This window comes from Saccopteryx leptura, chromosome X, assembly GCF_036850995.1.
Source record: "Saccopteryx leptura isolate mSacLep1 chromosome X, mSacLep1_pri_phased_curated, whole genome shotgun sequence".
Taxonomy (NCBI): domain Eukaryota; kingdom Metazoa; phylum Chordata; class Mammalia; order Chiroptera; family Emballonuridae; genus Saccopteryx; species Saccopteryx leptura.
In genome coordinates this window covers 80,376,525-80,389,841 of record NC_089516.1, presented here as the reverse complement: position 1 = coordinate 80,389,841, position 13,317 = coordinate 80,376,525, and the positions used below count along the sequence as shown (strand labels likewise).

At 35.7% G+C, this 13,317-nt stretch overlaps 1 protein-coding gene and 1 long non-coding RNA gene across 2 annotated transcripts in view; one reads left to right on the top strand and one right to left on the bottom strand.

Annotated features, from left to right (window-relative positions):
- The window catches only part of FAM199X (family with sequence similarity 199, X-linked), a 30,038-nt gene extending 24,384 nt beyond the window's left edge, over positions 1-5,654 (top strand). Inside the window, exon 7 of the mRNA XM_066357600.1 lies at positions 972-5,654. Coding sequence (XP_066213697.1) covers positions 972-1,142 — 171 coding nt within the window. The 3' untranslated portion in view covers positions 1,143-5,654. The remainder of the gene's footprint in view (positions 1-971) is intronic.
- Positions 1-13,317, bottom strand: part of LOC136386046 (uncharacterized) — a 394,494-nt gene that overhangs the window by 91,341 nt on the left and 289,836 nt on the right. The gene's annotated exons all lie outside the window — the stretch shown is intronic.

Here is a 13,317-nt window from a genome sequence, read left to right as displayed (position 1 = left end):
GTTTCTATTAGCTCCTAAGACTGTTCTGTCTTTTGTGTGAATTAAATGTTTTCTTGATGTTTTAGTCTTAAATGTTTCTTACTAGCCCTTTTAAAAATGTAATAGTGCATTTTCTAAATAAAATTGAAAAATTAAAAAAATTAAAAAAAATAAAGTGTAATAGTGCTTTCTCTAATTTCTGTCTACTGTTTTCACAGTTGAAAAAATTCTGTGTGGTTTTACTGGGCACATAAGAAATAGGAGATATAAATATATGCGTGGTTCTGTGATGCTTGGCAGGGGAGTTCACCAACATCAGGATGATGAGGGTATTTTTATAACTCTGAGAACCCAGTGGTGACAACAAGATACACAATGATTTCTTCTCTGGCTTTCACTGAAGTAACAAACAGCCAGCTTTGTTGGTTACCAAGGGATTCCTCTGAATATGTGGTCATTCCTTTTTAGCCTATTCACCAGTGACAAAGAGTAGAGTACCCACTGGGTTTCTAATGGGCTTTTAAGATGGCAATTGCCTAATACGGAAAAATCATGATTCTTCTCCAGTAGTGGTAAAATTACTGGTGCTGTTGGATGAAAAGTACCTTAAAAGCATAAGCATTGCAGATCTGGGAAATGTTCTCGACGTTTGTGTTCAGCGTGTTCACTGTGTGTTCACTCTGCACTAACACCAGTGTATCTTAATTTGATTCGTAAATCTTTGAAATGATTGGTTATCCATATCTAGTCAAAATGATCAAGTCTCAACCCCTCACTCAGAAGGCTCACCGGTCAGATACCGTCAAAGTAGAACCTTGAAGAATCATCTTCAGGTCTAAACTGGTGGCTCGCTTCCAGGTGCCAGGGTCATGCTGCAGAGGAATTTGAGCATCTCTAAAAATTCTGAAAATACAGAATGGGATCCATCAAATACTTTGGGATGGATGTGCCAGAATTCCACCTTATTGATTCGAACATTTTTATTTTGCCAGAAGCGATCCAAGCAGCGGAAGTTGCAGCAGAAGGCCTTGCGCAAGAGGCAGCTGAAGGAGCAGAGGCAGGCGCGCAAGGAGCGGCTCAGCGGGCTCTTCCTGAACGAAGAGGTGCTGTCGCTGAAAGTGACCGAGGAAGACCACGAAGCTGACGTAGATGTTTTGATGTAATAAGAGTGAAGTCATCCGCATTCTTTCTAAGCATTAAAGCGTTCTCTTCTTATTTGTTTACATGCATCTTGACCAAACTTTTGGTTAGGGCTGTGCTGATAGACCATTAATAATGTAGGCCAGTGGTTCTCAGCAGGCCGTCCCTGGACCAGCATCTTCAGCATCACTTGAGGAGTTGTGAGAAATGTGTTCTGTGGGGCCCTGCCCCAGACAGAAGTCAGAAACCCCATGCAGGGAGAGGTCCAGCACTGTGTGTGAATAAGCAGTAGCTTAGGCTGGCGTGCACACTGGTTATAAGAACCACTGAGTTAGGAAATGTTTTGACTATTTAAACTTTAGCGTGTGTAAGCAGGCTTTTTCAAATACTAGTACTTTTACAGTTTAGAAGACTTCAAGGTACTGCTGGCAGGTAGTTTATTATGTCAGTGTATGTACATGTGTAGCGCTCATAATTCAGTTTCCTTCATATTAATTTCTTCGTTTATTTTTTTCTAAAGTGCCGTAGCATAATTCTCAAGTCCTAGTGGAAATCTTTTTTTGAAGTTGTGGGAGTGGAGTGTGGATTGCTGTTTACAACAGTGCCTTCATTAGGTTTAGTTCTGTCTTCATTCCTATTCACTCAAAAGTAAAAGCAGGCCCTATAATCTTTTCTGTTAGGTTTGTTTTTGCTTTTCACTTTATGTACACTTAGAGTCCTTTCTGTAAGTGATGACTACTGAGGAAATAGTGTTACTAATAGATGAATTTTAGACTTGATGCTATGTAATATTCAAGTGAGAAAGCAATTAACACAATCAATTCTACTTTTTCACTGCTTTCTGAAGTTTTAGGCTGTGAAACTGTCTTAAAGGCAGAAAATATCTTAAGTTCTTTTTGTAGGTCATTTTTTTTCCAGCACAGCTCTAATTTTTAAATATATATTTAGTGTAACAACTTCTGGCATGTGAACAAGTTAATGTTCAAAATTCAAATAAAGAAAACCCCTACAGTTCTGCTATACTTCTCTATAACTTTATAAATACATAGAGCAGTGAAATAATAGAAAAAAAACCTCTTAGCTTGTCGGCTGTTAAAGTAGAACTAATTTTAAATATGAAATCACAGAGTTTCTTTAAATGCTTTCATGGAGTATGTGTTACGAACATTCGAAGTAGTGTGATTCCTTTTCTTCTATTACACATCTTTAATCATTCACCCGAGTTAAAGAAGATGGAAATTGATACTACTGACAATCAAGCTGCTTTCTGGTTTTCACCATTTTCCTTTTATTGTAGATAGCTTTTGGAAGGTAATCATTATACTATTGGAGTTGTAGTCAATATTTTTAAGACTAGAGAACTTTAATCTTTTCAATTAACTTAAGATAAAGATCGATGGCTTAAATTTCCTAATTTAAAATTCTTAACCTAAATATAAAGACTTAACTTTTTCTTACCATTCTGTGTTTTGAAAATTTGATTTCATTTTGGTTCCTTGAAAGTTAAAGAATTGGAACGGAGGATAAAAATGGACATATTGCAGCTTTTTGCTGAGGTCTTTGACATTTTGAAGACCATTAATTTCACACTTCAAAATTTTACTAAAATAAAAGTATGTGTGTGTGGTTACCAGTCGGAGTAGTCCTGACTTTCCTCTTTCCCCCTCTTTGACTCTCCTAACTAGCCTAGAGGGCCCAAAGGCAGCTTGGGGACGGACCCCAGAGTTCTCGGGGAAAGTGCAAGGGGTCAACGTTGTGTTTTCCCTTTCAAGTCTAGGAAGAGTAAGTGGAAAGAAGAGCAAATACAGCTGAATTCTCTTAGCAAAAGTAAAATTCCAGAGAGTGATTGTTCTCTTGATCGACTCTTCAAAGAAAACAGGCCCCTTTTGGAAACCTTAGAGAAGAATTTCTCTCTTAAATACTTGGAAACAGTTGACTTCACAGTGACCAGTAAAAGAAAATCCTAAACAGGGTTCCGATGTAATCAGACCAATTCCTCTACTCTCCCGACAATCACATAGTCTTATTACCGTAGAATTAATTTAGGTCACTATTAAGCAGGTTCGCCAAAGCACCACAAAGCTAATTTTAAAAGGATGTAAAGGTTTGAGAGTTTATGGTAAAGTGTGCCATGAAATTTTGTGTCAATCTGGATGAACTATCTTCACGGTGCTATAAATGAGAGCCCCTGAAGTTGGTTTGGAGGAGATTGAAATACTTCCTCTAATAAAAAGAAGAAAAACAACTTAGGTTTGCTTATCATTGAAGAGGGAGATGACAAAGTTTTTCTCTGTCCCCCTTGAAGAAAACCAGAAAAAGACAAAATGTTCTCTAAACTTTATGAGAACATTAAGCCTTTGTTAATGTGCTATACTTTTGTTGTTTTAATGCCTCATGTAGATAAATTCAAGTTTGAATTCTTTCTTAAGTAATAACTTATTCAATCTGATGTATCTCTGAGTTCTATTTAAAATAATCCCAACTCCTTTTTTCTTTTTAAATATAAGCCCTAACTAACCAATTGAAGTATGAACCTTGAGTTAAACAAAATTCTCTCTTTTTCTACAGTTTTACAGTGGAATTAAAATATGGCAATGTTGTATGATGCATAGTGGAATGTAAAGGGCTAGTTCATTCTGCCCCAACAAGAAAGGAAAATAACATCCTATTATTTTTCCATGACACTTTTCTCATTTTTGGTTAGGCTGTGGCGGTTTTGTCCACTTCCTAAGTCCTTTGGGTTAGATAAATATTGCTGAAGTAATCCTAGAAATTTAATGGCTTATAATTTAATGGCTATGGATTAGGTAGACATCTCATTCATTTCGCCTTATAAATTAATAAGTTCACAGTCTAAGTAAAGCATGACAAACTGTGACCATTTGTCAAAATACACATTAAAATCATTTAAGAAGTGTACCTATTCTGATATAATGAACTCAGCTTTTTTTTTTTTTTTTTTTTTCAAAATGCAGGCTACTTATTTAGCAAACATGGATATACAATAATTTGGGGCAGTTAGGGATGAGTTGTCTATACTTACTCATTCTAACCACATCAACTAATATTTATCTCTTCTATCTATGACTACTATGAAGATACATCAGGATTTTAATGAACTGCTACCATATTTTCCTTAAAGAGTAATTGGAAAAAGTAGTTAAAATCTATAATATTTGTGTCTTACATTAATGCAGTAAAAGATGCTTTTCATGGTGACATAACAACATTCTAAGTCAACTGCAAACAGCATCTCCATTTAGATATTCTTCATACATTGTGCACGACAGTGTCCTCAGTCTAACATGGAAAAGTAGATAAGCATGAAGCCCACCTGTTATACAAGAGCTCACAGATCTTTAAGGCAGCAACCATCAATCCCATGAATTCACACATATTACTAGAAATAAAAACAGCATCAGGTGATATGAGAATGGAAACAATATTTCTTTCTCAAAATATCTCAAGTACTGTCAATATAAAGTAGGGTACATTTTAAGTCATTATACATATCCAAACTTCCAGCCCCTTGATTCTATATGAGGCTTCTTCAGTATGAATTCTCCCGTGTTCAGTAAAGGTTAAGGATTGGCTAAAGGCTTTGCCACATTCTCTACATTTGTAAGGCTTCACCCCAGTATGAACTCTCCCATGTTGAATAAGACCTGAAGGCCTATTAAGAGTTTTACCACAATCTTGACTTCTAAGTCTCTTCTCCAGTATGAGTTTCCTTGTGGACAGACATCTCATTGTATAGAGTTTTTAAAAGTGCTAAATTGCCTCAAAGGAAAAATAAGCTGCAGCAGTGGTTCTCAAACTTTTTGAAGTAGGGGCACGTTTAAAATCCTACAAATAATTGTAGGTGCACTATATACAAATTTCTGAGAAATATGTTATAATAATTAAGTCAAATATTAAAGAAAAATAAAGTCTAAGCGTGCTTTTATGGTAATTAAACAATAAATACGACAAAAATTTATTCTGACATAAAACATTTTTATGTTACATTTTTTGTTACGCTTTTTAGAATTTGTAAAAAAGGTTTAAAAATAAAAAATGACAAAAAGTTATCTTTATATACACACACGCACACACACACACACACACACACACACACACATTCTTAGTAAGATTTAGTAAATTAGGCAGGTCCCGACACAAATGTGTTAAGTTTTTTCATTCTTGTGTTTATGAGAAACATGAGCCTGATGTGTCCTAGCGATTTCTTCAATGTTTGATTTTATATTTGAAAGGCAAACTCTCATTTCCTCATCGATATATTGAAGAATTCCTCTCTTTTTACTCTTAATTGTGTTCAGTGCAGAAAACCCCCACCATATATATCATCTTAACTTGACACTAAACAAAAGATAGAAGAAACTTGCCTCCAGTCTCTCCAGGGAACATGGGGGGTAGTGTAAACAATACGGCACCACAGCTTAACAGCCTTTTGCAACCTAATCAGGCAAGTGAGGTGGGGAGTTGGGCAGACTGTCAGTTTACAGCCAATTCCCCACACCTCTGTCCCCCCAAAATCTAAACTCCAAAAACCCTATTGGTTTTTTGGTCCCCAACAGGCACATATTTCTCTGGAATACCATAGGGTGCACCAGGGCACCCTGGCACAGACTTTGAGAACCACTGAGCTACAGTATAAAGGTATTCAGATTGTGATGAGCTTTAGAAATTGTGAAACTTTTTCAAATGTGATACTTATGCTAAAAGTGTTAGTACATGCCAAATCTAGAAGTCTTTTTACCAGACTCTAGATGAGATTTCTGTTTGTGGCTTACGCTATAGAGCCTTATGTGCCTGAAAGGTAAAAACTACTTTTTTGCCAGTATCAGGCTTTTTCAAACAAAAAAGTAATCTAAATGTTGTAATTCATTTTATAAAATGTTCATACTGTTGGATATCAGTAAGCAAAGCCATTAAATTGAACCAGTCAGTGGTAATAGAATACAAGAAAAGAAAAACCCTCAGATTTTTTTATTTCATTTGCCTAAATTTGTTTTGGCCTATCTAGGTCATTGAAGAACATTGAAAGTTATTTGAAATATAGATTAATGTATTTTTCCCCTGAAAACATCATAAGACAGAATACTTTAAAAAACCAGATAACTATTAATATCTAGAAAGATAAATTTTTAAAGCAAAAAGTACTTCAAGAACAAATATTACATAGCAAGTTGATTCTCATTAACTTTAGGGATTCTTTGCATTAATTTGTGTAGTAGCTGGAACACTCCTCTCCCCTTTAACAAAGTACTTTTCGGCACTTCTATCTTCAAGAAAAATGTTTTCTTGGAATTGGGAAGGTGGGTAAAGTCAGGTTATAGTTTGAAAGGGTTGATAGGGAAATTCCCATTTGCATTCTAATAATACTATTGATGGCGAGCACACTGACATTCAACATGTCTAAATTTAGAGGTAAATTTAATCCTAAAAGAACTATTGTTATATAGTGTTTGTATATACATGTTCTGTGAAAACTTGGAATTCATTTTAAGTTTCAGAGAGTAAAATAAATTTTGTTTTTACAATGAAATTACACTAAATGTGTTAAGGAACACCTGAGAGATATTTAGACCTAGGCATTTCTGTCAGCATAGTGTCCAGAACATAGCTCCTCAGAATGCTTAATTCTTATTTCCTTCTAAAATAATTTACTTATTCAGAACAGCTTCGAAGCAACTCAAATTCCTCTAATTATCTGGGTATTAAGAGTAAGGAAGTTGCATGGTATAGCTGAAGATCTGAGTTGCACCAAAATTTTATTTTCATACATTAAATTTATTTTCAGCTCCCCTCACAATTATATTTTAAATTAGGGTTATTAATGTTTTTACTTAGTTCACATTGTGCTAAATTAATTTTTAATTTGATATTTATATTAAACTTAGAAAAACTGGTTTGGTCTTGGGTTTCAATATGTAGTAGTTGATCAAGTTTCTATGTTACATCTTTGGTCAATGGAATCTATGGAAAATACATGTTCTTTTTGTGGTAAGGGGTGGGATCGGAAAAGAAGAGTATTGCTCTACTTACACATACACAGTTTGACTATATAAAGGTAGTTGTAGAATTAATATGTACAGTATAAATGACAAGGTAACATTTACGTGTTCTGAATTGTTCTAAGGATTAGTGGCCTGAGGCCATGGCTTGTTTTATGGAGCTGCTTGCTGACTGATTGGATTTAAGTTGAAACTTTGGAGGCTGAGATTTAGGAATAGAGCAGACAATATCTGTTCCTGTGGATCAATTTAATTTCCCTTTTAAATACTCTAAGTTAGGTATAGGTATTATAGATTCTAAATCATTGTGTTGGGAGTTTAATATGACTGTTGTCAAAAGCTATTGAAGATAAACACAAGTATATGTAAAACATTTTGCAGATGGTTAAAAATTTCCCCTTTTTTTTCTTTAGTTTCAAAGGTTCTATAGCATCAATATCATAACCAAAGCAAGTAGGAAGTTGACTCATTCAGAGAATCTTCAAGTAGTCTTAAATGCTGTAATGTTAACAGAATGTTAACCAGGATTTTCTCCCTGTATTTCTGCTAAATGTATTATTATATTAATGCACTTTTGTATATATAACTGTCTTCTGTACATTCTGTACTTACTACAGTACACATAAGAGTTGTTTTTCCTGAAGTTGTGAGGGAAAAACAAGTAGCTGTAACACAGGTCATTTCTATTTTGAGTTCCTTCTTGTATTTGACAGTAGTAGTACAGTAGTTACGTCGAAATGAGTATGTATGGTTGTAATTAAAACTGGCCATGAGGCAGAACTGTTGTTTGAAAGTAAATATCAGAATTAAAAGAGTTGTTTTGGTTATTAAGAATTCCTGTTAATTTTTTTTTGGAGTGCCATGAGTTTTTACAAGCCCCATTGCTGCTGAATCTACTCCTTTTTATGTTACATCCCAGAACATTTATCAAGAGAAGAATTGCTCCCTTTTCTTTTGCTCACAGTTTGGGTAAGGCTCCATAAACTTGTGTTTTCTGAAAGGCCCCATTTCCCAAATTTCATTGGCAAATCACTTTTTTTGGAGAGTTCAGATTTCTAGAGAGATCACCATTCATAGTAAGTGAAAATTAGGTCTAACTTCTGTTCACAAAAATCACATATGTTTCCTGATATGTTGATCTAGAATCTTAAAATTATATAAAAGAAATGCCTGTGAGCAGTTTTATATATAGAGAGAAGCAGTTCAGTTTTTCAGCAGCAACTCTATCTCTTGCCACTAGAGGGAGGTGTGGTTGCTCACTTCTTTAGAAAATGTCTTAGCTGCTTTTGTTTTTAATTTCTAAATTCCTTTTGTGGTATTAAATACTTTCACTTATTAATTTAAGGTGAGCTGTGTAATAAGGTTTATTCATGCTTTTCCTTAATCTTCAATTTTTAATAAAAGATTTTGAGAGAGAGAGTGTGTGTGTGCGCGTGCGCGCATGTTTTCTTTTTCGGTATTTTAGAGCTATGTTGTCCATTATGGAAAGCACTATCCACATGTGGCTATTTAAGTGCATTAAAATTAAAATTTAGAATTTAGTTCTTTGGTCCCATTAACAACACTTCAAGCGCCAAATAGTCACATATAGCAAGAGACTACTATATGGAAAACCACAGGATACAGAGAATTTCCCTCATCAAAGGAACTTCTGTTGGACAGTACTGATCTTAGATAGTTTATGTAGTGACTATTTATGAAGTTCATTTGATGGTTTCTGTAGGGACTTACCATCTTACCAATGAAAAGTAATCAGTGGCTCAAAACTGCTGTTATGGGTGACTGGTTTGACAGGAAGAGCCAGCTGTGTCAAATAAGTAAAAGTGTCAATTTAAGAATCATCTCTCTGTTCGATTAGCTGTTATTAGCAAGACAGGTAATAGCAAATGTTGGAGAGGCTGTGGAGAAAAAGGCACCCTCATACACTGTTGGTGGGAATGTAAAGTAGTACAACCATTATGGAAGAAAGTATGGTGGTTCCTCAAAAAACTGAAAATAGAACTACCTTATGACCCAGCAATCCCTCTACTGGGTATATATCCCAAAAACTCAGAAACATTGATACGTAAAGACACATGCAGCCCCATGTTCATCGCAGCATTGTTCACAGTGGCCAGGACATGGAAACAACCAAAAAGCCCATCAATAGATGACTGGATAAAGAAGATGTGGCACATATACACTATGGAATACTACTCAGCCATAAGAAATGATGACATCGGAACATTTACAGCAAAATGGTGGGATCTTGATAACATGATACGAAGCGAAATAAGTAAATCAGAAAAAAACAGGAACTGTATTATTCCATACGTAGGTGGGACATAATAGGGAAACTAAGAGACATTGATAAGAGTGTGGTGGTTACGGGGGGGAGGGGGGAATGGGAGAGGGAAAGGGGGTGGGGAGGGGCACAAAGAAAACAAGATAGAAGGTGACAGAGGACAATCTGACTTTGGGTGGTGGGTATGCAACATAATTGAACGACAAGATAACCTGGACTTGTTATCTTTGAATATATGTATCCTGATTTATTGATGTCACCCCATTAAAAAAATAAAATTATTAAAAAAAAAAAGAATCATCTCTCACAGTTTTTCTTTTCTTAATAGTTTTATTTAGAAAATTAAATTTCATGATGTGACAGTGATTAATAAGAGTACATAGGTTTCAAGTAAACACTTCTATAGCATTTGAACTGTTGATTATGTTGTGTACCCATCACCCAAAGTCAAATATGTTTCTGTCACCTTATATTTGTCCCTCTTTACTCCCCTCCCCTATGACCCCTTTCCCCACCCCCTTCTGGTAACCACTTCACTTCTGTGTATGTTCATGAGTCTCATTCTTATTTCCCACCCATTTGTGAAATCATATAGTTCCTAGCCTTTTCTGATTTACTTACTTTACTTACTATAATTTTCTCAAGGTCCGTACATGTTGTTGTAAATGGCACTATGTCATCATTTCTTGTGGCTGAGCAGTATTCCATTGTATACATGTACCACACCTTATTTATCTAATCCTCTATCGAGGGACACTTCAGTTGTTTTCATGTCTTGGGCACTGTGAATAATGCTGTGATGAACATGGGGGTGCATGTATCTTTATGTACCAATGTTTTCAAGTTTTTTTGGTATATACCCAGTAGACAGATTGCTGGGTCATATGGTAGTTTTAGTCTTAATATTTTGAGGAACCACCATACTTTATTCCATAATGGCTGTACCAGTTTACAATCCCATCAGCAGTGACTGAGGGTTACTTTTTCTCCACAGCCTCTCCAACACTGGTTATTACCTGTCTTGTTGATAATAGCCAACCTAACAAGTATGCGGTGGTATCTCATTGTAGCCTTGATTTGCATTTCCCTAATAGCTAACAAAGATGAGCATCTTTTCATATATTTGTTGGCCATTTTTATGTCTTTTTGTGAGAAGTGTCTGTTCAGGTCCTCTCCCCATTTTTAATTGGATTGTCGTCTTGTTTCTTGCTGAGCTTTGTGAGTTCTCTATATATTTTTGAATCTTAACCCCTTATTAGAGCTATTGTTTTTAAATCTCATATTCCATTTGATTTTTTTAATTATTAATTTTACAGAGAGGAAGGAAGAGAGAGAAAAACAGGAACATAAATTTGTTTCTGTATGTGCCCTGACCAGGATCGAACCAACAACCTCTACATTTAAGGATGATGTTCTAACCAACTGAGCTATCCAGCCAGAGCTCAACTTTAAAATTTCAATTAGGGCAGTAAAATGAATTTTTATATACTCATATCTACTTCATCTCTTTTCTCATGGCCTGTCTGATTTCCTTTACCCTGTCATCCGCTCACTTCATCTCAACTCCCGATGATACTAAAATTAACTCCAGGTGACATTTCATTTTTAAATATATCAGTATCAGACTTCTAAAAAATAAGGACACTCTTGTTTTATACCTAATCCATAAATATAAATAATTCCTTATATTAAATATCTGTTATCCTTACTTGGCTAGGAATCAAAACTATAACTATTAGTCTTATTAATTTCAAAATCATTATGCATTTTGTTATCAATAAGGTAATTATATTATTGCTTGATAAATCTTGATACTGTATCTTGAGCACATTTTCATTGAAAATGAGATATCTGTTGCCTTTATATTAAAGCAAATCCCAGCAGTTTTCTTTACCTTTGTTAATAAAGCTATGGAATAATTTGGGTCACAGGCAGGAGGGAGGGAAGTAACTGTTCAATATAGTCCAAATTGAGATGTGATGTAAGCTTAAAAACACCTGATTTTAAAGACAGTATGAAAGAGGAATAAAAACATCTCAACATAATTGAGATGTTTTTATATTACATACATGTGGAAATGCTAATATATTTTTAAAGATTTCATTTATTAATTTTAGAGAGAGGCGAGAGAGAGAAAGGTGGGTTTAAGGAATGGGAAGCATCAACTCATGGTAGTTGCTTCTCATATGTTCCTTGATGGGCAAGTCCGGGGTTTCAAACTGGAGACCTCAGCATGTCAGGTTGACATCTTGTCCACTGCACCACCACAGGTCAGGCCTGGATATGTTAATATTTTGATATGATTTAAAATATATATGATTACAATAGTTTTATCTGTGTATTTTTATTTTTTTAATATGGCTACTAGAGAACTTAACATCACATATGTGATCATATGATATTTTCATTGCACAGATGTGCTCCAGTGGCTGCGTGCTCAACCATGACTTGCTTAATCAGAGATTAAGTGGATGCTCCACACCGTCAGGAAGCTTACAATTTGAGTAGGAAGGATATATAGAAATCAAATATTTCTTTCAAAAATTGTATTATAATTAATTTCTGGCTGACCTGTGGTGGCACAGCGGATAAAGCATCAACCTGGAACACTGAGGTTGCTAGTTCGAAACCCTGGACTTGCCCAGTCAAGAAACACATGAGAAGCAACTATAAATTGATGCTTCCTGCCCCTCTACTCCCACTTCCTTCCCTTCGTTCTGTCTCCTCTCTCTAAAATCAATAAATAAAATCTTTAAAATAATTAATTGCCATGAAAGAGAAATGAAACTTTCTGGTGTGTTATGTGGCAGGGGGAACATTTAAACTGGTCCTGAGAAATGTTAATAGTGAAGGTGAGGATAAGAGAAAATGTGGGCTCATTTAGGAAAAGGCTAGTGGTCTAGTTTGGGACATATAAGTTAGGATTTTTTTTTTGTCCATTATAGGGAGCCATTGACAAGTTTTAAGCAGAGACATCAAAAAATAAGTTGGTTTTAGGAATGTTAGCCTTCCAGTTGTATGGAGGGTGGCAGTGGAGATGAGGTGGGAAGTTGAGAAACTGGTGGTTGGGAAGAGTTAGGAGGCTGTGTCAGTAATTCAGAGGCGAAGCAATGAGCACCTGGATTTGATTATTGGCAGTAGGGATTTTGAAGGCCTGGTTTGATTTGGAGAATTCTGTTGAAATGGAATCACTAGCTTTGGCAGTGGGTTGGTTCAAGTCCCAAAGACTGAGTCAAGTAAGATTCAGTAATGTAGACAGTGGTGTTTGCCAGTTTGGATACTGACAGAGCAGATCAGAGGGTTCAGGGGTTGCCAGGTTCTAGGAATAACATGACTTAAATAGCTAACCTTGGAGTCCAGACCGGAGCAGAGATAAGTGGGAGGGAGGTGGGTAGGAGAAAAAGGCTTGAATCTCTGGGACCTGGGGAAGCCACCTCCCTTTTTGGCTTCAAATTCCTATCTGGAAAGGGGAGATAAAAACAGATGATCCTTAAGTGTCCTTCCAAGGCCAATATTCAATCCAAGGCCTGTGTTGAGAGTAAAGGACGTCAATAGGTTATAATAAAGTTACCTTAGACACCAGCCCTATTTTCTTCTCAAGATCTAGATTTGTTAGCTGCTGTTTTCCCCTTCAGCTTGTGATCAACCCTCGCCAAAGAAAGTTTTCTTCTGAAACAAATTCATAGATGCTAAATTTGATGAAAGGAAGGGAAGGAAAGGGGAACTTGTAAAATATTTAAAACTCATTTAAATACAGGGTGGGGCAAAGATTAGTTTACAGTTGTTTGAAAAATAATACAATAACTAATAATAAGAATGGACTGACCAGGTGGTGGCGCAGTGGATAGAGCGTCGGACTGGGATGTGGAGGACCCAGGTTTGAGACCCCGAAGTCAC